The following is a 26,188-nucleotide window of genomic DNA, read 5'->3' as shown; positions in this document are numbered from 1 at the left end:
AACCCAGTAACACTTTTACAGGCACCCCCCCACCCTTCCCCTTTTCGTCTCTATATCTCCCTCGCTACCTCCCGCCCTCCCTTGTGTAACGGTGCCCAGTGCTGGATTACTAAGCTCTGAGGCTGCTGAAGCAAGGGGCTGTGGCAGGCTTCGACCAGAATGGTGAGGTAGGGCAGAAACGATCACATTCAACTTCAGTGTATTTTCTCCTTTTGGACAAACCCCACACTTCTTTAAACTCCTCCTCTGCCCTTAGGTGATGCCTTTAGTTCTGCTGTCGTTTGCTTAATTTAATGCAGAGAATCCAGTGCTGAAGGATAACAGGTGAACGTAGGAGAGCATGTGGAGATTGGGCTGTGCAGAAGAGCGTGTGCATACTGTACAACATTTCCCATTGTGCATTTATGAGTGTGTGTTGGTGTGAAAGTGGGCGTTTCAGGATGTTTGGTAACAAAGGGGCTACAAGTGCGCTCTAGTTATTAAGAAGGTTGTAAGAGTGTGTGTGTGTGTGTGTGTTTGTGTGCCAAGACACTCAGGAGAAGGTTCCTCTCTGCCTTCAGCAGTCTGTGACTCTGGCAAGGTGAACAGTTGTGTAGTAGTTGCTGCTGTTGTGTGTTTGAAGCATCAGTCCAGCGCTCCACGTTCCTGGTTCCAACTTGTCTTCATTGTTTTGATGATTTTACGAGTGACAGCAGCGATGTGACGAAGGATTAGATATGGATTAGTGACATAAGGCATTTTTTCCCCACTGTTATTATTTTTCTGTATGAATCTGTGTAGGATTAAAAACAATACCATGAGTAATCTGTCCACCAGCTGACACTCATCACTTGTCAAGGGCTTCTCAGTATAATAACCTAAATGTAGTGGCCAGTTTCAAATAATATAAAGTCAAACAAAAGATGAGTTTACAACAATAAACTGTCATATAAAGAGAGCTGGTTATTGAAACACAATACTATAATGCCATGTTAATTGCACCAGACAGTTTTCAAGGAATGCAAGCTGACTTTGTCTGGTTAGATTCATACTCCTCGTTACTTATTCTTTGTAGATATATCTACTGGGCCGATATATCAGGCGATGTTACCTTGTTGCAGATATATTGGTATCTGCACATACGTCATAAGTAACAAAAAACAGAAACAGTGACTACCCGAGACCAATTTATTATTTAATGTTATGTAAATTCACCAGATACATATCGTTGTCACATTTTTAAAACTCTCAAATACTGATATCGTATCGGCCTCTAAAGTCCAGTATTAGTCTGCCTCATTCTTTGTTCAGACAGTTTCTGATTTTAATCACACTTGTCAGTATTAGCAAAGCTGCTTGTTTTCAGACAACCTTTAACATTTGAGAGCTTTGTCTTCTTTTGTTAAATGAAAAGAGCGGTTTACAGAAAAACATGTTCCTCAGAGTGAGGCACAGAAAGAAGTACTGTTATACTATCTGCACCAACACCCGGGATAGATATTCTGTATATGGAAAAGGACACGTTCATTAAGTGTGTTAACAAAGTTAATCAGACAATCTTATGGACAATCGGATGTTCTAACAAGATATCTGGAAATATAAACACTAATAAAACACAGCCGACAATATGGCAAAATGAGTCATTAACATTAAGCAAATGTCACATTTTCATATTGTCGCATTTTTGTCACATTTTCCAGTCTGCAGATTTGATTGCATTTCAATGAGAATACTGTCACCGCATTAGTTTTAACACACTCCACCATAGACGCTATGAGCTACAGGTGTGTGTGTGGTGTACAATACTTTACAGTACTTTTACTACTTGTAGAGACAGACATAGTGAAAAAATACTCACACTAATAATATCTAGAATCACCTATGGATTTATTTGAGTGCTATGGATAATACATTTAACGCTCTCACTCACACCCTTTGAATCATTTACTGTCTACAAATGGTCCGTGTCCAAAACCTCCCCGCCAGACTTCCAGCCATATTTCTAATGTCACAGTGAGGGCCTTGTCTCATTCACCCTCCGCTCTTACATGTATTTATGACTAATCCCCTTGTAATCGGTTATTTATTATTTGTAAAGTTCCTCTATTAATCTGCTTTCTCGGCTCGTGGAATGAGAGAAAGTGCAGCAGATCGGTTTTCCCCCCCTGGTGAGGATAAGGGGGTCAAGTGCAGTCTGGGTCAGATGTCTGGTATGGTGTGGGCTGTCTGTCGAGATCTGGTCCAGTCCAAGACTTCGCCTCAGTCTCGCTTTCAACAGCCGTGACTCCGCATTCACTCAGACTGGACTGAAGCAGATGTTGGAATTTTATTGAATACTGGATGTTTACCAGTCTGGGGGTTAACCTCCATCAATAGAGGATCCTTGATGACCACAATGGAGAGGTGTAGTGCCCTGTGTCGGTGTGATTCTCTCGCTCCACGTGTCTCTTCCTTTACTCTTCTCGTGTTTCCTCTCTATTATAGTCAGAACAGGTCAGGCTGCTTTGTGACTGACAAGCCGTCAGTCTCTCTTTGATTCATCTGTTGAATGCAGTTGCTTCATCTCCAAAAAGAGAAAGAAATAGCACAGATTTCTGACATTTAAAATTTCCAAAAGGAAATTTCAGACATTTTCCATTTAGCTGTAGTAAATGTCACTCTCAGTTCATTTGATCTGAATTGTTCAGTCATTCTGACAAACAGAAACATCAACAGATGACAATAAGAATGTCCTAGATATCCTCGTTACACAGCGCTTATATTTATGTTTCTGGCGGTTGTACAAATGATTGAGGAGGATTAATCGAAAACATTGTGTCACATAGCGTGATCTGAAATTCAGACCTGTGCACCAGAAGTGACCACGACAGTGTTCTGGTGTGTATTAGCAGCTCTGAGGTGACACAAGATCTGCTGAGCTGACACATGAGTCTTATTTTTATCTTACTGTCATGGGTTTGTGTCATACAGTGTACAAAAACAGAAACGCCTAAATGCTCATCCACTGTTAAAGCTTTCAGATATTATCTTCTCAGCATGAGCTTCATGAAGGCGCTTTTGTGCCGCCCGCTGCCTGCTCTCTGCTGGGTTATAATAATCAATAATAAGCCTTTGTGATGTGTCGGGGATGGTGGTGAAAGGCTACAATTTAGGATGTGAGAGGCATGATTTCCATGACTCATTCTCTCTATGTGTCGGTGTCAAGAAGTCTGTTTTCCCATTCTTGTTGAATCATTGACATATAGCATTCTTCTTTCCAAAATCAAGGGCTGAAACTTAAGACTGTTTTGGTATTTGGATGATCTGGTGACTCATTTTTCAACAGTTATTTTCTTCATAATGTACCTAAATGTCTGTGAATGACAATATGATGAATTCATATTGTACAGTAGTGTTTTAACTCATGTTAAAATCTAGTAAAAAATCCACTTCTGCACAATAACAGTGATTTTTTTACTCATATATATCCCTATATTTATATCTATAAGGTGTTTGCTTTGTTACAGTATGTTGTTGAAAAATGACAAAAGTCTTTCATGGAAAAAAACAACAACTTAGAAGCAGTAAATAAGTCATCTTGGAGAGAGATTTTAACTAAAGTGAATTCAGTAAATTCAGCTAACTTGTATAATTCATTGAACACCATTGATGATACAACAGTGTAAGATGATCTGATGGAGCCAGATTTGTCACATGTTCAGCCTCATCATTTCCAAGTAGCACCAATTCTTACCAGCTTGTGTAGATCCAGAGAGTTTTCTTTAAAATGCAGCGTTACTCTCAGGATTTATCCACTGTTGTCTGGGTTTATTTGAAATGCTCTTGTCTTGTAGCAGCGTAAAGCGTTTTTAATGCTCTACAGTACACTTCCAGTCAAAGGTTTTGACACACTTTCTCATTCATGTGAATGGGCGTGTCCAAACTTTTGTCTGGTACTGCAGGGTTTCTCGCATTCATTTATTTGTGGTGGCCCGCCACAATAAAACTTTGCCCGCCACAAGTTGATTTCCTACTTTTGGAGCGGTGCACCACGCTGATAGACTCCTTAACAGACGCGGATGCACCTGCACTGACTCGTTCTCCCCCAACTGAACACAGACAGCCTCCTCTGAGCTTTTACCCTACAGTCACATCATGCCATCTACACTTGACAGGTGTGGTTGTGTTATCTCCACTTAAAAACGTAAACACTTTAAGACAGATTGTGCGTCTACAGCACTTTGTTAAGGGCCAACTATGCACTGTAAAAACAAGAGAAATGGTGCATGTAGGTGCACCTCGTAAACTCTGTACTCAAATGGCCGCGAAGGTTTTTTAAAACAATAAAAGTTCCTTTTTTTTTTCTTTTACTGCAGCATTTCTAATAATTAGATGCTAAAATCATAACAACAATATCCCATTCATTCAAGAATCCTACTGCTACCACCACAAATACAATCTGATTCTGTGGGACTGTACTGTATCTTGTGCATTCAGTTGTCAAATGTTCTTGTATCTCTGCCACCTGTTGGACTGTTTATGTAATATTTTGAAGATTCACTTTAATTGTTTAATCTATAGAATAATAATTAGGGTTTCCATGGACCCCAAGTGATGTTTTAAATGGACCTACTTTTCCTGACAAACAGTCCAAAAACCCAAAGGTATTCATTTTACTTAATCTTATTCTACACCATGTCATGGATAGATGCTAGGATTTTGCATTACTTGTTCAAATTGACGTATTTGCGTTACCAGTTTGTGTAGGTTTTTTTCAACTAGTCACTGCAGCTCTAAATGGTTTTCCGATTACTCCTTGGATATACAGTAATGCATTAAAATCTCTGTCTCTAAAAATATATTTTTAGATTTCTTTAAATGTTTAAATGCATTACAGTTATCAAATCCCAGTGTAATACCTACAGTGAAGGGAAAGCATACAAAAGTGGCTTTGGTACATTGTTGTCAAAGAGGGTACATGACATATGAAATACAAAATACATTTCCTGCAACCTGTTTGTCAAAGAGTTTTCTGTCCCCAATACACAAACAAAATGTGCCACCACATGTCCCTGAACCATTACATATTGTTTGTGTCAGAACTGATAGACCCACAACTTACTGTACACTGTCTGTGTGCATTTTCCTGTCACTTTTGTCAAACCCTCCTGCCTTGACACACAAATGGTGCCCTGGATGGCTAATGGTGCGTTGGATTAGCCAGCAATGGCACACAGTAGTTAGGGAGGTTTAACCCAATGATCCCTGCTTAAACATGAGCTCTAAATCCACACAGCTGACATACAGCCATTCACTGCTGTATCTACTCACTGCTTCTTGGAGATTTAATACAGTCCTTTACTCATCGAACACAGATTTTACTCAACTCACCACTGTGCCACTGTGTAGATGTACTTGATTTATGTCTCTGACTGTTTGTGAATGATAAATATGGTGTGGCTCGGATAAGTGGCAGTGTCAAACAGTCCGGTAAGAGCGCACAACCCAGAAAATCAGTCAACATACCTGAGAAGTAGATGAGATAAATATTTGCCTGCAGTGTTTTGCAACAGAGGAAGTGATGTGTAATCATTACCTTTGGCTTTGCAGTACTGTAAACCTGAGTGTTCCTCCCTTTCAAAACAGCACTGGACAAACAAGACATACAGTTTGTACATATTCATTGTTATTAGGCTGATTCATCAGGGAATAAATGTATGGGGCCTTTTAATAAAATTCATAAAAAGAAGTAGAATAAAGATATTAAACCATCTTTGAGTAAGAGCACTCGCCCACTGTTGGCCTCTTAAAAAGATGTGGTCAGAGATAACTTTCAGCATGACGTACAATTACCTCCAATTTGAGCTGCTGCAAGTTGTCTGTTTTTATGCTGACATCTTTAGACATATCGTCTGATCAGTATTAAAAAGGAGCACTCAGTTTGTTTACTGATATAATTTTACTTACTCTCAGCTAATTAAAACAAGCGTGTGTTTGATGTGAGGTAAGATATGTGAGATATAAAGCATAAAAAATGATGGCTTGTAATACACCATGATATGATTGTATATTACATTTGAAAAGCCTAAAAGATAAAGATTAACACTATTGCAGTTCAAAAGAAGAAGATAAGATATAATGTTCTTAAGCACAGACTACTGATACTGCTGATCTACAATCAGTTCCTGTCTTAAATAAGAGGTAGCTCTATTAATTTGGTGAGTGGATCCATTAACAGACCTCATATTAACTATGTTCCTTACAGTCAGTGCATCACAGAAATGTTCAACCATTGCCAGAAGATACATTTCTAATACCATGTACATCCTCTTTTATGACCTTCAGTCAACTAAAAGTCACACGGACTTGTGCACAAGCAAAGGTTTTTATTAAACCTGCCATAAGCACACAGTATCAGAATCAATTGCCTGAATTACCTCAAACCTGCAATTTTTCCTTCTCAGTTTGTGAGTGAATAAAATCAGGGTTCTGAGCTGATCATAAGACATTGAAGCTAAGATGTCTCTTAATCATCGAAGTTGTTATTCCGTACTTGATACACTCCATCTTAAAAAAACAGCTCCCTCCTTTAAAAGTCACTGGAGTAGCTAATTAGGGTGCTTAGGGTGAGTCATTCTTTGGGGATGGAGTTTCTCAGCAGGAGAGTGTTTATCCAGCAGTCTTACAAAATCCAACAGCTTGAGGCTCATGAACACTGGCCCAATCAGCCCAGTTCAATGTCTGTTCTTGCAAATGAGTACAAGATTTATAAAGAGGGCTCAAGATCCTGTACTTTGCCCAATATAGATGTGATCATCCTAAAGTTAAAGCTGAAAGTCTGCACTTTAACCTCAGTGATTGTGTCATTTCAAATGCAATGAGCTGAAGTGCCAAACAAAAAAGAAAAAAGAATATATATATATGTATATGTATATATGTGTGTGTGTGTGTGTGTGTCTCACTATCCATACACAGATTCTGTACAATATTTTATGTGGTAGTACCTGTTGTTATCAATTAGTTTCCGTATGCTCTGAAAAGGAGAAATATTTCATACATGCTGTATTTAATATGTCAAAACACTCCTGTACAGAAATATCACTCTGACAGTAGACCTAATGGTTAAAGCTCAGGCGCTGCAGGCCTTCATAGTCAGCTAGACCGCTACACTGATGTGACAATTTGTGAAATTCTTAACAGTTCTTTACATAAGAATTATGAAGTAATTTACAGGTTGTAATGGAACTTAAAAAATGTGACCTTCCCCGACTTTCTCGGTTGTCTGTAACAGCTTGCGGACTGATTTCCATGTGAAGGACTCGGGCCGGATTTTTCGCAAAAATCCAACGTATGTGACATTTTTGCGCGCTCCTGAGTACCTTGCCTTTCTCCCGCTAATGTCAGCAAACGACCGGCAGCTACCACAACAAAAATGGTGCTATCTGACTAGAAACACCCTGCAGATATTAGCTCTCCGATTAATGAGACAGCTAGCTGCCTCCGTCAACCACTACACAACGTTTCACAACAAAACACTCCCGGAATGACAAGTCGCCCACTCCCGAGCACACACAGCTAAAACAACATTATTTCCTCAACAAAGGAGCAGAAAACAAGAGCAATAGCAGAACATAGCTTACCCCTTTTGTGTTTTTCTGTTGGTGGTTCAAAAGTAGTGATAAGCACACATTTCACAACTGAACCGCAGTCTTTTGTTCCCTGGCTACAGCTCGTGTTTAGTAAAGACGATTGGTAAAAAAAAGTTAGCGGTTTGCGGGTCAGTTGCTGAAAGAAGGTGCAAAGTACAACGTTAGAGATCTTTTATGTAATTATGAGAAGTGTAAACGAGGAAAAAGACATCACCTGCAATAGTCTAGTGCTGCTGCTCATTCTGCAAGTGAGCACGAGCAACAGGAAGCTGATTACAGCTCACTTAATGGCCACTGGTGTCACTAATGGGAAGGTATTTCTGATTCCTACATATAAAACCTTAAATGCAAGATTATGTCTGACTCTAAACTGACATCAAATAAAATAAATGATATACTGTTTTGAACTATTGCGTCAGGGCCTGTTTTGTCTCCGTAAGAAGGGAAGTTGCTGGGTGATGGGACACAGCAGACATTCTCCTTACATGTGGTGAAATTGGGTGTTAAACAAGCTGCTCTTTTGTCCCCTGTCTTCCAGGTGGTTCCACCCCAACATCACCGGAATCGAGGCAGAGCAGCTCCTGTTGACCCGGGGTGTCCACGGCAGTTTCCTGGCCCGGCCAAGCAAGAGCAATCCAGGGGATTTCACCCTCTCTGTCAGGTAAATCCTCACCTCTACTCTCCCTGTCTCCTCTCCGTATTGCTTTTGTTGATCACCATCAGACTTTTTTTGCCTCACTATTCTCACTGGTTCAAAGTTCAGCCCTGAGAACAAACAAAGCCTTGGTGCTGTTGTGCTGGGAGGCCAGAGGGGTGATTAGAGAGTAGTGGTGCAACGGATCGTAGTTGATCCGTGGTCTGTATGGATCGTCCCCCATGGTTCGGCACGCATGGGAAACACAGATTAATTGCAAAATGTAATGTGTCATTTAAGATAACGTAAACAAACTGCTGTAAGTACAAGTCATAGACAGACAGCGTGCCGCTAACAGGGATTTTGAAGAGCAACGACCAAACCAGCATTTAACGAGTCCGCAGTGACATCTGCAGGTATGTTTACATGCTGTTTAATTTGCTGCTACTCGTAGCTGCTAACCGATGTTAGCGGTGCACTTTTCCCCGGTGAATATTTGTTTGGAGGCTCGTTCAACAAGCTAAACTGCAGGACAAGACGTGTGTTCATGTTTGTAAATTATAAGTTTTGATGATGTGGACACAGGCTGTTGTTTCATTCACTACCATGTTTAAAAGAGGAGGGTATCAGGCCTCATAATGCAATTTAATTTAACAATTGAGCATTGAATATTTTATATATATTAAGATTTTATTTAACATTTAACATTTAAACATTGGACATCTTGAATGTTGTTTTCATGTTTTTATTTAAGACCATGGGCAAAAGTTCCTTATTTGTCGTCCCCCCCCCCCCCCTTTTTTTGTTTTTTGCTGATCCAAAAAAATGATCCGATCCGTGACTTAAATCTGTGATACGATCCAAACCGTGAGTTTTGTGATCCGTTGCACCCCTATTAGAGAGGCTGTTAGTTCTCTCTGTGCAGTTTGCCCTGCCAAATGGAAAATAATCATTGTGACATTTACATTTTAGGCACTTTGCTAGTATTCCAATCCACAATTATTTAAAGCCAGTCCAACTGTATAATGCTAACAGCCCGGACGACCAAAAGTTACACACAAACAGAAGCTTCAATACCCTTCTGTGACTATGGATTTAGTGGGTTTTTGGTCTGAGAATGGGGAATGACTGTGCTGGTTTGACTGAAGGGAAGTTCACCACTAAGGAGTGGGCCTTAAAGCCTCCAAAATTCTTACCAATGGGTCAGCAAGTGATGCAACATTTTGTCATTGTGAATAGATGGCATTTAAACAGAAGTTGTTTTGTTTGAGTGTTTCTAGGAACATGTTAGATAACAGATGTGGAATGTATGATTTGGTAACATTCTGACACGAATTGGCCCGAAAATCCTAATTTGGGCAGCACAGCAGAGTGTGATGCCCTTTAAAACCTGTCATTCGTGCCCTTAAACCTATTTCTGTTAATCCCTTTAATAGAGCACCCTGGGGTGTTGCAGAGTATGTGAAATTTCTGGTAAGTAGAACTCAGCGCTTACGTGCTATGGTGATAACAGAGAGCAGGAAACAAACAGAGATAGAAGAAGAGAGAGTTTCAAGAGTGGCTCTTACTTGGTAACGGAAGCTTTTAAGGGATACATCACTTGGCCAAGCGCCTGGGAGAAAGCCCAAGCACATTTTGTGACTGTAGCTGTAGCTGGCATGGCGGCAGAAGCAGGGGAGAGGCTTTTGTGTATGTGTGTGTTTATGGGAGAGAGATAGTGAACGAAACAGAGACAGAAAGAGGAAAAGGAAACAGGGTAGTTAGACAGGCAGTAGCTTTGAAATAATGTTAAGAGTGAGGGACCTGTTAAAGCTTTGACCTTCACTGCCTGTGGTTTGTGTGTATGTGTGGTGCAGAGTGTCGTAAATCACACACACCACAGGAAGGTTGGTAGGGTGAATTGTAGCCAGAGTTTGTGGTCTCGACAGACTTAAACACACACACAAACACACTCACACACACACACACACACACACACCGAGGTCAAGTGGTCAGTGTACACTGCTTCACCACCTGCCAGAGAAGGTAGGTCACTTTCAAATAGGAGGAAGGAGGAAGGAAGCAGAGTTGATATTAAAGTGATACTATTCAACTTTTGAAAGAAGAAATAACACAATCTTCATTTTAGGAATGAAAAGTAGAACTTGTTTAGTTGAGTTCAGTTTGATCCCCTCAGAGGTTTGACCGATATAGCCTTACTTGGTCTGTCTGTTATGATTATGTTAGCCAACTTTAGATGGATATTGTTGTGTACTGTGTCAGTTTATGACTTTATGATTCTTTTCTACTTCTGCTTCTGTTAAACTGTGTTTTAGCATTCACCATTATGTTTGTCTACTTGAAGTCACATGTCTCTTTTTTACCACTAGCAAGTGATTTGTACATTTGTAATACTAAAAATTAGATGATAAGCTAAATACATACTGTATAACATTATGATATTACTGACGTCCACAAGGGACTTTTTACAAACGTTGTTGTGGCGGTCCTGTACTAAACAAAGTGTTAGGCTAAGTATTTGAAAACATCAGGTAATCTTTGAGAAAAACTGTTATAAATGAATGTTTGTCCGTAACAAAACTTACACAACAGAAACATTATAGTGTTTTTCTTTCTTCTTTCTGTGTATGTATTAAAGTGTAACTGCACCTCCAGGTCTGAGCCTAACTCCACCACTGCATCATTTTGAAAAATGCTAAAAAGTGGGCAAGGGGCTGAGAATTGGGGAGGGGAGCCAAGTTTTTTTTCCCAGGATGGTGAAGTCATGACCCTCCCTACTCTGCCTCTGATTGGCTAGTACTTGTTGCCTTTGTTGGTTGGGTTGGTTAGGTTTAGGCATGAGGAGTGAGATTGGTTAGAGTTAGGGTAAGAATATCAGGGTCAGCCAATCAGAGGCAGAGAAGGGTGGGTCATGACTTCGCCATCCTAGAAAAAAATATCATGGGAGTAGGGGAAGGGCTGAGGAGAGTAGAGGAGAGGGGAGGGAGGGGGAGTGTGGCTGTGTGAGGCAGGAGGGCAGGAGTTGCTCAGTGACATATAATAATAATAATGAGAGGATGACAAACAGTAGAGCGACATTTAAACGAGCCAGAAGTCATTTTGCATTTCATCCTGCAGCTCTTTAACTCTCCGGCTGTCTGTTCCTGCAGTTGTCATCTGGTGAAATCTTGTTTTAAAACGTTAAATCGCGGTGTAACCAGAGCTGTTACTGAACCTGTGTGACCGCAGCTCTGCTCCACAGCGGACAGGTTCACGGTGTTATCGTTCTACCATTTATATAAATTTCATGATGTAGAAAACTCCCAAACAGTCGACTCTATGTCAGCAATGGCTCCGCCTTTTTAGGGCTGATTTTAAATAGCAGATGTCAGGTTGAGCCTTTTTCAACCCATGAAATGCTGATTTACATTTTGGTGTGCACTACCTCTTTAGCTTCATTTATACTCCAGAGTGGACGCGTACATGGACAGCTGCGGTAGTTGTTCTGTTTACCTTCTGGGGTCTGCTTGGAAGACATGTTCCACACATGCGCAGTAGATCACTGTCTATAGGAAGGCAGCGTTGTGATCGCGCGGACTGGTGCAGACGCAACACAGAGCCTATGGGTACACCCTCTGATAATGAAATTTACGTCACGTGGACCCTAGTGGACACAGAAAGTATCATTTTGGTCTTTAGCCAATTTATTTTTTATTTTTTTACACCCGTATTAGTGAAAAAAGGAAAACAAAGATATTAGGTATGTAGTGTTTGCAGAAAGATTTTTTTGACACTGGTTGGCTTTTTAATTGCACTGTGCCAGATAAAGTCTGTAAAATGTAGAAAATATTGGAATACACTGAAGATAATTACTTAATTATCCTGCATCTACAGAAGTTATTCTTGGCTAGCATATTATGCTACCTAGCGTTTCCCTTCACACACACACACACACACACACACACACACACATTCACACACACACATATAGTGTCTTATCAGAGCGGAGGAGAGGCTAATTAGCCAGTCATTAGCCAGGTTTCATCTTGCCAAGGCCATTATGAGGGGGACAGTCACTGTGAATGTTCGCATTGTAATGGACGCTGAGGGAGTCTGTTGTCTCTCTCTCTCTGTGTCTTATCTTCCTCTCCCTGCCTCTGCTCCTCTTATCTCCACCACCTCTCTTCTTCTCTGGCCCAGGAGGTGAATAGAAGAAGGAGGGGTCGCACAGAGCCGCAGCTCAAAAGCGTCTGAAGGCTGAAGTCTGAGACACTAATGAGAGCTTTTGAAGGTTTTGAAAATGTAATCAATTCAGAGTTTCATGAAACTCAAAGAGGGAAAAAGAGAAAGTTTGAAGCAGAAAAAGTTTGTCCATAATTTACATCCAAGTCCAACTCCATAAGGAGAGCAGCCTGGTCAAGTTTTTCCATCATTTTTCATGCTCTTTATAAACTCTAAAGACCCCGAGGAGGAATTTTAAGGGCAATCTTAAGAGAGAATTTTGCAGGGCAAATTACCACAGAGAGCAAATGGATTTTCTCCCATCCTCTGTATTATATAATGCTAGCCTGGGTTAACTAAGATGTTTCCACTGCAGCCAGGCTATTTATAGATTTACGCAGTTGATTAATAGACGATTTTACCACCATTATTTGGATGTCAAGTCGGTCTATGACTTTATTTGTAGAAGCAAAATATTTCAACTACATCCAGTTGGCATCTTCTATACCAACATGTGTCAACAGTTTCTTATTTCCTGTGTTCAGTATGAACGTTGCATTCTGAGCTCTGATGTTCCACATTATGACCCAGTTTACACAATTTTTCATGTCTGTCTTAAAACATCACTCAGGTGCCCATATGAACACTGGAAGAGGTTTTCCTCGCTGTAATCATTCCTCCTGTTCATACTGGCTGTTAAAAGATCCCCTTCAAATGTGCTTTCAATGTAAGTGATGGAGGCCAAAATCCACAGTGTGTCCACACAGTCATTTTGTGCAAAAATGCATTTACAAGTTGATGTGAAGCTTTTATGAAGCTTCAGCAGTCTGAGTTAGTCATATCAAGTGGATATCTGCCACATTTACAGTCTGTTTAGCATCAAATTCCCTCTTTGTGTTTCCTCAGACAGTGTTTCCCTGTTGAGCTGTAGTGGAAGTATATTAACAAGAAGAGGAACTTTGGCACTAAAAAGACTGTAATATTGAAAGATATCTACTTGAATTTACATTTGAACGGCTGAAGCTTCATATTAGCTTCAGAAAACTTTTAAATACATTTTCAGAAGGAGGACTGTGGATTTTATCTCCCATCACTTACATTGTAAGTGCCTAAGGATCCTCTAATGGCCAGTATGAACAGGAGGAATGATTATGGCAGGAAAAACCTATTTCAGTGTTCATTTGGGCTCCTGACTGTCGTTTTAAAACAGACTTGAAACACTGTGAACCCATCCTTTAACACCCTGAGCTGATAGTGGCATTACACATGTGCATATCAGCAGGGACAAAGCCACAACAACCATAGCTATGTAGCATGCAAATGTTTGTGTCAGTGTTTCTGCTTTCCTGATACGTACGAATACAGCAGGTATATGGTGTGTAACACAAACAATACACAACAACTGCACAAAGGCTACTTCTACTGTGTTGGGAAGTCAGCTGAAACACTGAAACAAATGAAATGCATAGAAAGTGTCTTCTCACGGTACAGATACACTTCCATTTTATTAAAGGTATCAATCCACACTCAATCCCAGACAGTCTCACAGAGACCCCACGTTTTTTTTACTCTCGGAGTCTGTTTCTGTCGTGTTTAGTGAAGCGTCATCTGAGCAGGCAGCTGTTGAAATCACACAAATATCTCACTGTATATGTTTTTCAAACTTATCATCCGTATCAATGAATCAATAAATACAAACACAGATTTCTTCCCGCGCGGCTGACATGTAAACTATTTTGGTTCAATAAATTTCTGCTGTTACTTGTTTGGATGTTCAAATATCAACAATCTTTCTCCAGAATGACCGACTCTACCTTTAACTGTTATCTTTAGTTGGTTAGTGGAAAAGTTAATTTGTAGAAAAATGAGACAATTGTAGTGAAAACTGATGAAGAATAGTTATTACTTAAAGCTCATTCATCATGTGTCTGACCTTCCAGATCCAACGCGTACTTATTGTTTTTGATAATACTGTCGTGATAACACCAAAGTCATACTCTCTCTCTCTTTCTACACATACCGACTATAAAGAAACATTTCTAAACGTCACGTTAGTGATTATACTGTATATAGGCAACAACAGTTGTTACATGACTGGCTTTGGGCATGCTAATTGTTCAGACTGATCTTTCCCACCTGCACAGAAAGTAACTATTATTTGGCTGTATCTATTGCTAGTCGTCCATTGTAGTAGTTATTGTCTATATTGCTCAAGGTTTGGTCATTTCCATTGAGTGAGGATATCTTATACTGCTATATAATACTTATGAATGAATAAGATGACTGAAAGAGTTTTTGGCTATCTGAGTTTGCAGACACTTCTCTTGAATTTCCAAACCTTCAGAGGTGAGCTGAGGAAATATAAGACTCATGAAGTTCAAAAAGATGTCTGCTTTTGATGATGCATTTGATGTACTGTATGTTGGGTTGTTCCATAAGGACAAGCTGTTGAGATGTCTTGATATCTGAAATTTTTCGGATTTAAACATACCTCCTTTAGGATTTAGGTTAAAAACCAGTGTAGCAGTCTGTCTGAGATGCAGAAGGGGAATTGAAATGGAGGCCAAAACTTTATAACCCTCAATTTGATAAGTGGACTGGATTTGGTAAAAGGGATTTCTCAGTTGTGTCAGGCTGTATTGAGTGAAAAATATTGTTTTGAATTGCTTCAGGGCAAAGCAAGCAATAATTTATATATTCTGGGCTCTGTACATGCATATTTATGTGCATTTTTGAGCAATATATTTCCCAGTTGTCCATGTTTGTGTACTTCATCTTATCAGTATATTAGTTTGTTTAGTTGAACAGATCTAAATCATGTTTATTACTAAGACTCCTTATTTTCAGGCTTTAGTGCTCTGACAAGAACGTTGAGAAATTTTTGAACACATAATCCCGCACATAAATGTGATCTGTTCGCTGCTCTGGCTGTTAAGCTGCAGCAGAAGGACAATGCTGTGTTCAGATAGAGAGGTGTGAAGGTCCATGGGACATTATGTACGTTTGTGCTTCTGCTCAATTGTTCCTATCAATGCAAACTAGTTCATAGGTTAATCAGGGACGAACATACCGTGCTTGTATCTGCTGCATTCGTTTTTTTTCCAGTAAAGCAGGATATCATTGCACCATCAGATTCAACAAACACACACAATACAACCAACTTCACACAATGAAGACCGATTTGAATTCCACTGCATGGACATACTGTGTGTATATTCTGGGCTCCCTCTTGCCTTTGCTGAATGTTGACCTTATTTACAGTTTGATTTGTGTATTTAAAGAAATTAAAGTTTGTATTGTATTTGTATTGTATTGCCTTTTGGATTTTTTTTTTTTTTTTTTTTTTTTTTTTTAACACATCCTGGTTTTGTGTGATTATCATGTGAAACACAGCAGTACAGCTGTGATTAATCCAGCTTGTTGTTATCAGTAAAGCCAACTAATTGTTAGCAGAATTTCAGAATAACAAAGCTCTTATTCCAGTCATGCTTTTTATAGGCAGATAAGCAGGCAGCTGAATACTTGAAATAATTATGCAGGATGCTGGTGAAAACACACACCTTGATTTGAAAATACTGAACTTTGGTCAGTAAAGAGGAACAATGTTGTACTTCTCATTGACGAGATAGAGGACCTATTATTTTATGTTGCATCCTCAACTGTGAAAGGCGTGAGAACTGTAGCACGTTGTTAATAAAGTGAGTACATGTGATCAACAGTATGCGAGAGGTTTTGATCCTGCACATCTGTCAGTAAGATTTTCTAGGGTTCAAGAACTTCTTCATAATTGTTATTCTTGCATCCTCAACCAATAAATCTCCCTCTTGGATTATATTGCTGCCCATCTTTGAAGGTTGAGTTAATATCATGAATGGGATGACATGGAATCTAAATGTGGTCACATTTTAATTAAATGTCTGCTAGACATGTAAACATCCACAACAGTTTACTAACTCACATATTTGTTTAATCACATTGAATGTGACCTTTAAAAAAAGGTTTTTAATAATCAAATGGTTCTGCACAGACCTGTTTTGGTGCTCTAAACACTAATATGATTTAAACAAACATTTTAATAACTGTAGTACGCTCTGTATCCCAGTTTACTTTTTATAATTCGCCATGGCATGGAGGAATGTCAACGTTGTATAATTGTGGTTACATTTCTTACTCCGTTTCATGAACGCATGGAATAAAAGACAGAAAATCACGTTAAGTAATCTGTCATGCATTGGAATAGAAAGTAGTGAGCCAGAGCTGAGCAGGGATGATGCAGCCCTTGGCTCCCAGGCTGTATTTTTTCTGTAAAGACTGTCACATTGTAATAAATCCATAAAGGTTATCAACGTCTGAGAGAGGGAGAGCAGGGGAGTGAATGAAAATCTAATAGGATGTGTTTGGCTCATTCCAGAGTTAATGGTGTTAAACTCTGAAAGGAAAGGGGGCTTTGGCCCGAGAGTTGAGGAGAGGCCTTTAACAGGGCCATAGACCTGTGGCACCCTGCCAACAGCCACTAATAGAGCCATAAAGCAATTACCAGGAAACACTGAGACAGAGGGATGGAGGGAGTGAGAGAGATGGATTATGGGACAGATGAATAGAAGAGAGGAGACAGTCAACAGTATGTTTAGTGGGAGGATGGAAAGAAAGAAAAAAGGAATGTGAATTTCATGAGGGGAACGAGAAAAGTGATGCAGGGAAATAGGATTTGTGCCATTTGATATGACCATTAGCTGATAATCAGTTTGCAGAGAGAAAGAAAGAGAGACCATTGCATCTCAACCTGCAGATCAGATAGTACTGACTGCCTGCTAACCCCCCTGTGGTCCCTACCTCTGTTTTATGTGCTATGTTTGTGTGTTATCATATGTAATATGTTTACAGGATGTTTTGATTATCTCTGCTAAAGAAACATGTCTGACGATGTCACTAGAGATGGAAAATGGAAAAAACAAGTACATTTAGTAGTCAAACCGCTGAGCTGCATCTCGTTCTTCACCTGCTCCCAGGCAGGTATCTTATAGAGTAGAAATATGTGTGTGCGTGTCAGTGTGTGTTCCCATTTGTGTGCACCTATACAAACCAGCCAGAGGACTTTGAATATGCAAAGTGGTACCAAATGTTTTCTAGCTTATCAGTCTTTGAGCTCAGCAGCTGAATGCATTTCTGTTCTACTGTTCTGCAATCACGTTACAGCCTTTCCTCCAAATACATTAGATATGAAAACTACAGAGCATTAAAAAAAATGGGATGATCCCTTGTGAGAAGATTTATGCTGTTTTGTTTACAGAAGTCAAAGTGAAAAATTTTCAGGGTGTGATAAAATGGATCAGTAATTTTTAAGTCACAATGTCTTTGTAGTTTTTTCTTGCCTTTTCTCTCCTGTAATAGCTTGTGACTGTTTTTTATCATTCCAGTGTTGGCACAGATGGAAAAGGTCACAGTTATTCTATTATATTTAGTATATGTAACGATATGTTCAGCTTCGCGAGAAAAGTTCCTGTATTGCAGAGATACGAAGCAGTCAGACAGAATAAGGTAGATTAGTGCCAGAAAATAACACTTAACAGGAGACAAATGAAATAATGTCACCACATTGGCAGATTCTTTAATGTGTGTTTAAGAAAATGAGTTTCAGTCTTAAAATGGGAGCAGATGGCTTGATAAGCTGGGTATTTTTATAGTGTATATGCATTTATAGTCTGTGAGTGTGGGCGAAAAAGTGTGTATGGTCTTGAATTTGTTTGTGTGAGCATATACTGTATGAGCACGTGTGTGGGTGGCTGTTTATGTGTGTGTGTGTGTGTGTGTTCAGTGTTTAAATTTCTGCAGGGAACAAGTGAAAAAGGGAAAATGCCAACAGAAAAATTCTTCTTTGGAGTGAATCCACCTCTGTTGACATGCATGAAAAATAACTGAGTGACTGAATTCCCCATCTGGTTTTTCCTGTTCAGGCGTAACGATGAGGTGACCCACATTAAGATCCAGAACTCAGGCGACTACTACGACCTGTACGGAGGCGAGAAGTTCGCCACACTGGCCGAGCTGGTGCAGTATTACACCGAACAACAGGATCTCCTGCGCGAGAGGAACGGCCATGTTATCGAGCTCAAGTACCCACTCAACTGCAAGGACCCCACATCTGAGAGGTGCAGACGAACAATAACGCCCACACGTGCAAATAGGCTCACATTTGCATACAACTAAGAACTATTGTATGTGGTTAAAACAAATCCAGGCAGACAGATATATATATCTATATATCTATATATCTATATCTATAAGATACCTGCCTGGGAGCTATATATATATATATATATATACACACACACACACACACACACACACATATACATATATATATATATATATATATATATATATATATATATATATATATATATATATATATATATATATATATATATATATATGTTATCAAAGGTCAGCTCTGTATGTTGCTCTTTTACCAAAACTCATTAAAACTGCATGTAAGTTTGTCTCTGACCACAGACGGTGAAAGTTTTAACTGTAGTTTTTACTGCACAGCTTCAAGTTTGTCAGTCTGTAAAGCCTCATCCTGTCATGTGAAGCAGTTAAACCACCTGAGACATGATATTAGTCTAGCTTTCAGTGCAGTGACAGCATCCTGTTATTGTCTAATTGCTGTTTGTGAGGCATTTTCACCCTGCATAGAATAAAACTAACTAACTAAACTCCCTGTAATTCTTGAATTTGTTTTGTGATATGAAAATTGTTACATTTAATATCATGCATTAAAGTTTTGCATCTTAGTGATGCATTTCCAACATATTGAACCTCCAGAGGCAGCTTTGACTATAGAATTGCAGTAAAAGTCTCCAGGAGAATGTTATTAATGCCAGAACAGTACATACATTTCTTGTACTACCATATAATTGGGAAAAATAAAGAAAAAAGCAAACTTTATTAAAATGAATATAGGAACATGTGAGATCAGATCTTCCTCATGTCTTGGAATCACTATAGAGCTGAGCAACATGTCAGAAATGAACATATTAATAAGAAGGTTTTCTCATCTTGATATAAAGTATATCACTATATGGAGATACAAAAAATCATGAAAGTTAATTTTTAATGCAATTACATTTGTTTCACTGTTTCACAATGCATTGGAAAAGTGTGTAACACCTGAAAAAAGCATAAAGCATTTATATTTTTTTATATTACACTTACATTATACTGAGACTGGCTGTAAAACTAAAACAATGACTTGAAGGATGCTAAAACACTGAGGGGGAACTGAAGAGTCGGCTGCTAATTCACATTACAAGTAGCCATTTGAGCCATTGTTGATATAAAAATATTGATTAGTGCAGGTTTAAATAACTATTTAAAAAAACATTTGTTTAGAATTATTCATTTAAACAGCGTAATATTGTAAAACATTATTACAGTACGATATTATCCTCACAATGCCATTCCACTAATAGAAAATTATAGTGAATTAATGACCAGACTCCAGCTAATAAACTGTTTAACAGAATGGCAATAGGGAAGAAAAAGCCATTAGTTTAATAGCTACGTACCTGTACACGTACTGCATGTACACACACACACACACACACACACACACATTATATTGAGATTGACCTCACATCCACATGCATAAATAGTGGCATACTCCCAAATGCATCTTCAAACAAACTAGTGGGTGGCGCTGCAGTTTTTGTTTATGCTCACCAAGTATCCAGACACGTAACACCCTTCCAGAGAGTATACACAGGTTGGACACAGCTATACACTTCAGCTCCCACCTACACAGCGTCTTTGAAATGGGAGAACAAGCCAGCTGGTGCATTAATGCCGGGAATTTAAGCATGCACTCACATACAAACAGGAAGCATTTTGTAAAGCTATGTATTTGTCTCATTCTTTGCTATTTTCAATTCAGCACTTTTCAGTCGTGTCTATGTTTGGTACCATCTCAGGTTATGTATGCGCATTCCCTTCTTCTACACATCTGCACATTGCAATGTGTACTGTATATCTTAGTTTCTATTTAGGTCTAAGAACAACTTGTGATCTATGGTTTTGGTTTGTGTGGTTTTTCCATTCTACATACGTCTCTTGTCAGAGCCTCCTACATGTTTTGCTCACCACACAGGAAAAAAAACGCAGAAATGCAGGTTTAACATCAGCAACTGAGAGAGGCTGCAGCTATGTAAGAGACACTTTAATTCTCGAGTAGGAGTCTACGCTCATAATACACATATAGATAGACATTATGTTAAACCCTAAAGAATGGAAGTTTTTCCCTTGAGGCCGGAAGCAAATCACTAGTCCTCCCCCTCAGTTGGTCAACTTTCTTTCTCAACTTTTCTCACTTGTGTTATCTTGATTTGGTGTCTCTTTTTGCTGTTGAGCTTTAGCTGCTAGCTTCACCTAGAAAGACACTGAGCTCACCACTGACCCATTTAACATAACCGAAATTACATCACTGAAAGCTAACATTAGATTGGAGGGAAATTCAAGTTTTCAGGTTTAAATGAAATGAAATTCAACATCATAAAATTGTTGCATAATAGTAATTACAAGGTGATATCAATGATTATTCATAGTAATAATCTAGGAATCTATAAACCAAGTTTTAAAATGTAAGGTCAGGATTTATTGTTCTTAACATGTTTAAATTATTTGTTGATGTTTACAGTTTTTAAGAGTTGGCACAAATCATGTTATCATGTTCAGTAATTCTAGTTGTCAATTTGTCAATGAATATTGTCTCCAGATTCATAGAGTATGTTTGTGTGTGTGTTTTGTGTGTTCTCTCGCTCATCTCCAGATGGTACCATGGGCACCTCTCTGGGCGAGATGCAGAGAAGCTGCTCACAGACAAAGGCAAGGCCGGCAGCTTCCTGGTTCGAGAGAGCCAGAGTAAACCGGGCGACTTCGTCCTCTCAGTTCTCACCAATGAGGAGAAACATGAGAACGTGGACCGAAAGACCAAAGTCACCCACGTTATGATACGCTACCAGGTACCTCAGCATACCTGTGGTTGAGTCACATATTTTCAACCATGTCATGACGCATTTTTGCACTCAAGGATTTACTCAGACTTGTTGTTGAACTGTTTGATGTTCATCTCCGCAGCAGGACGGTAAATATGACGTGGGCGGTGGTGAGAGGTTCGACACCCTGGCTGACCTGGTGGATCACTACAAGAAGAACCCCATGGTAGAGAAGAGCGGCATCGTAGTGCACCTCAAACAGGTATGTAAGAGACATGAAACAAATAATCTAAACAAAAGCATCCAATCTAGTGAATCTTTTGCACACGGTGTGGTGAAGATATTGATGGTGTTGCAATACGCTGCTTAATTCAAAGCGCATGAAAATGTTATTTACATACTTATGCTTTTTAAATTTAGAATAACTTGTTTTGCTATGTTGACTAATTGAATCTCCTTGTCCCGATGTGATAACGACAGCCCTTTAACGCCACAAGGATAAATGCAGCCAACATTGAGAACCGGGTACGAGAGCTCAACAAAGTAGCAGACAACTCTGAGAAACCCAAACAAGGATTCTGGGAAGAATTTGAGGTATGTAGCCTTAAAAATGTCAGCGCTAGATTCATTTCCTCCAATCATGATTTCAAAAATATATGGGAAAATTTATATAAATAATATATAAATGTAAATTAAAATTAATCTTGTCAGTCATTTTGGAATTCTAGTCATTTTAAAGGCTCTGCATTCAACAGTTTTATTAAATGAGGCTTCAGTTAAATGCTGGATGAATCAAGTTATATGTACGAGACATAATTGGGGAAATTGATTCAACCAAATCACTCTTTTAGTGCCATCTTCTCTGGTGTGCAAAATTTTCGCCACTGGTGTTTTAGGATGAAGTCTCTAATAGCTCCTGTACAACACGCCCCTTGTAAAACAGATGTTTGTTCTGATGTATTTTCCATAACAGTAATTTGATTTCTTCATAAATGTCATATAAAATGTCTATTTCTGTAGGCTTACATCTACAGTATGTTTTTTTTCCCAGTGCGTTATTTGTTTTCTTGTCTATTAAGGTAAATTCAAATGTATTTATGCGTAATGATGTCGGCCAAAGCTGATATTGTTGTGTTCTCTCATCTTCCTGTTTTTGTTATTCTCATGCCACCAGATCATAAATGATCAATAAATAAATATGACAGATCATAAATGTAAATCATTTCTATCAGCGCATAAAAGGCAATCAATAATGATTTGGTGTTTACCGGCACAACACCTAGTTTTAACTGTTTAGGGTTGTCTTGTTACTGATGATTGTCTGGTTACCACTTATTTGATAGCCAGCTCACTGATTGCAATCTTTATTGAGATCATACAAATTAATTCAGAGTGTGTGAGCAACATACCATACATAACTTTTATGCTGTCACATAGATAAGATGCACCATGTGAGTTGTTTGGAAGTCAGTTTGAGAAAACAGTGATAAGATATGAACTAGTCTATCTGGCTTTGCGTTGATGACAGGCAGTTAGTTTTATGTATGACTAAAAAGATAGATAGATAGATAAGATAGCTATGCTGTAATATATTGAGATATGCAGCCAATATAAATATATGTAGCAAGTATGAAGAGCTTTTTTGTGCCCTGGATGTATTTGAATATCTAAGAGAAACAGCTTCTCTCATGTGTCCAGCCTGAACTCTAACACATGCAGTTTTTACTGTTCTCACACTCCAGGGTGACCTCTACTGTATTCAAGGCCCATTACACTGTACATACACAGAGCATTGATTAGCATCTAAAAGTCACAGTGTTAGTCTCAAAAATAGTAGTTGCATGATAGTGGATATTGTTTTGTTTGATATTTCTTTTTATTACAAATCATCTAATTTTCTTTCATTTCATTCTTTCATTCGGCATCTATCAGGTACTTCAGCAGCAGGAGTGCAAACTGCTGTATCCCCGGAAAGAAGGCCAGAAGCCCGAAAACAAGAGTAAAAACAGATACAAGAATATCCTCCCCTGTGAGTCACGCAGCAACCTGCCATTTCCTGTCTCTCCAACTTCCTGTGGAAAGAATGACACAAGTAGACAATGTGTAGAGGCCTCATCAGAGTGTGAAGATTTTGTTTTGATAGCTCACAGACTGTCAATTGACATTAAAATAGAAAAAAAAATCATCATGTGTGGTCTCAGGAAACTGTAGACATTTTGTTGTATGTTAATAAGTTTCGCTTTGTGTTTTCAGTTGACACTACTCGGGTTGAAATTACGGAAGCAGATCCAGACATTCCTGGTTCAGACTACATCAATGCCAACTACATCAGAGTGAGTCTGCTCAGCAATACACAAGTATGTATGTGTATAAACAACTATGCATTATGGAAAGATAGTAGTGATACACAGCAGTCAGCAAATGCATAGTTGTGGCTTCAGCAGAGGTTCATCTTGATGTAAAATAACATGGTTTAGTTCCAAAGTGATACATAAAAAAATGCAATTTTTGAAAAACTACATAAAATACATCTACATAACATTTTAGAACAAGGTGCATTTATTTAAGTTTAAATTAAACTATTTAAATATTTCAGTGCATTTAATTTTAGAGTTAGGTAGTTCGTATTGCATTAGTACACTCATATCATCATCATCATCATCATTATCATCATATGAAACATCTCATTTAGCATGGCATTTTCTGTACCGTACAGAGTATGCATGAAGAGGGGCGCCATGTGGAGGAGGGCAAAGTCTTCATCGCCACCCAAGGGTGCCTACAGAATACGGTCATTGACTTCTGGAAAATGGTGTATCAGGAGAATACACACGTCATCGTCATGACCACGAAGGAGATGGAGCGAGGACGGGTGAGCTCTTGGCACTAAACGTACTGTAGATACTGTCTGTGATATATTATAATCGCATGCTTCTCTATGTCATACTGTTGAACTAGAAAGGTCATTGATTTAGTTGAAATGTATCTCGATGTTCATGGAAATACATTATATTTCTAATATCACATTATAGTTATATTTTTTCTGTCTCCCTAGCTTTTTTTTTTTCCTTAAACTCTCTCTAGCACTCACTACTAATCACTGTCTGTTTCCTAAAGACTGCACTCCTTTGAACTGCTTGATTACTTGTAATGACGGAGGACTGTGAACACAGTGGTATTCTGCAATTGGACACACAAGGTTTCTTGATGAGAGCAGGAGCTAAATGCCCCAAATCTATTCCATTAGATGTTAATACACTGAACCAGTCAAGTTAAATTAATTTAAGAGGTGCTTTAACAACCAGATTGGTCACAAAAAGCCTCACAGAAGATAACAGGACAAATGAATACAAGAAAGGACTCTTCATTATATAGTCAGGGCTGGTGTGTTTTTCATACATGTACACTTTCTAACCTTGACAAGAAGACAACTGGGGACATAAAAGTCATCGCTGGTTTAACTAAAAATGGTCCAATTTACAAATTGACAGTACATTACTCTAACCGTGAACTGCATGTCAACCATTTTGTTCAAAATTTTCAGAGGAAAGACAGTACTCGATGGCATTAGGTGATTGTAAGAGAGAAGGGTGGATATGTGTAGTAGGGATGATGGTGTGTGTGTGTGTGTGTGTGTGTGTGTGTGTGTGTGTGTAAGGTGTGGGGGTGGGGAAGGAGACAGCTAACAAGGATAGTATGACAGTTAAGCTGATTGGAAAGCTGCTTGAGATGAGCTGCTTCTTTAGATTGTCTAATACCCGCCACCCTCCCTCTCCTCTCTCTCTCTCCGTCTCTCTGTCCGTCTTCTCTCTTTTTTTGATTCGATTTAGAACAAATGTGTCCGTTACTGGCCCGACCCGCACACCACCAAGGAGTTTGGGAAGGTGCAGGTGAGGAATGTCGAGGAGCATTCAGCACAGGACTACATCCTGAGGAAGCTGGAGGTGACCCGTCTGGACCGGGTAGGGAAAGCTGTGTACTCAATCAGCACTGACACACTGACCTGGGCTCAGATTATCTAACCCCTCACACACATGTATATATACACACACACAATCCTGCAGCACATGCTTGTGCTTACAGGAGGATCGCCTGCATGGATCTCAAGAATACAAGAAGCAAATGCAGGAAAAGTAGATAGCAAAAGTGCACATAACCTTTTAAAACTGGTAGTTTTCTTCTACTGAAGCCTGAAATAAAAACCCTTGATTCTTTTATGCATGAATACAAAAAGTAGCGAATTAAGGATAAAAGAAAAGGCTACTCCTTTTTTGTTGCTCAAGTGAGCACCCTCTAGTTAATGCTTAGTAGAAGCTGTTGCTTTGACCACAGCAGTATTTCCGTTTGAATTAAATTTAAAGGGGAGGAATTTAAAATGATGTAACATTTGAATATCCAGTCCAGGTGTAGGTGGAAGTTTGCATATGTAATGTCTCTATAAAATCCTATTCAAAACTACAATGGTGGAGCTCACATTCTGCTAAGCTTGTCTGAGAACAACTTGACAATTTCCTCACCAAAGAGTGTCCCTGGGTATAAGTGAATTACACCTCAATGAAAGCCATTGATTAATTCTTAATGAATCATACTTAGTTTATTAAGGTTACTGTCTGAAGAAGCATCAGACCATAGAGAACACTGTACATATGCAATGTAAATATTTAGACAATGTTAGTCTATGAGGAGAGGCTCAGGTTTTTAAATTGTTTTTAATTCACTGTATATTCACTACCCATATGTACATAGATGAGGTTTCT

General features: G+C 39.0%; 1 protein-coding gene across 3 annotated transcripts in view; it reads left to right on the top strand.

Moving 5' to 3' along the window:
- The window catches only part of ptpn11b (protein tyrosine phosphatase non-receptor type 11b), a 42,701-nt gene that overhangs the window by 8,597 nt on the left and 7,916 nt on the right, over positions 1-26,188 (top strand). The window contains exons 1-10 of one of the 3 annotated variants that reach the window (XM_044350855.1): positions 83-167; positions 8,146-8,268; positions 18,396-18,590; positions 21,266-21,458; positions 21,574-21,693; positions 21,912-22,025; positions 23,364-23,460; positions 23,685-23,788; positions 24,148-24,303; positions 25,262-25,393. In XM_044350855.1, coding sequence (XP_044206790.1) covers positions 160-167; positions 8,146-8,268; positions 18,396-18,590; positions 21,266-21,458; positions 21,574-21,693; positions 21,912-22,025; positions 23,364-23,460; positions 23,685-23,788; positions 24,148-24,303; positions 25,262-25,393 — 1,242 coding nt within the window. In that variant the 5' untranslated portion in view covers positions 83-159. Of the gene's footprint in view, positions 1-82; positions 168-8,145; positions 8,269-18,395; positions 18,591-21,265; positions 21,459-21,573; positions 21,694-21,911; positions 22,026-23,363; positions 23,461-23,684; positions 23,789-24,147; positions 24,304-25,261; positions 25,394-26,188 lie in introns of those variants that run through there. The other 2 variants (XM_044350856.1, XM_044350854.1) reach the window with 2 other exon arrangements.

This window comes from Thunnus albacares, chromosome 5, assembly GCF_914725855.1.
Source record: "Thunnus albacares chromosome 5, fThuAlb1.1, whole genome shotgun sequence".
Lineage (NCBI taxonomy): Eukaryota > Metazoa > Chordata > Actinopteri > Scombriformes > Scombridae > Thunnus > Thunnus albacares.
This window is presented reverse-complemented; position numbering and strand designations above follow the sequence as displayed.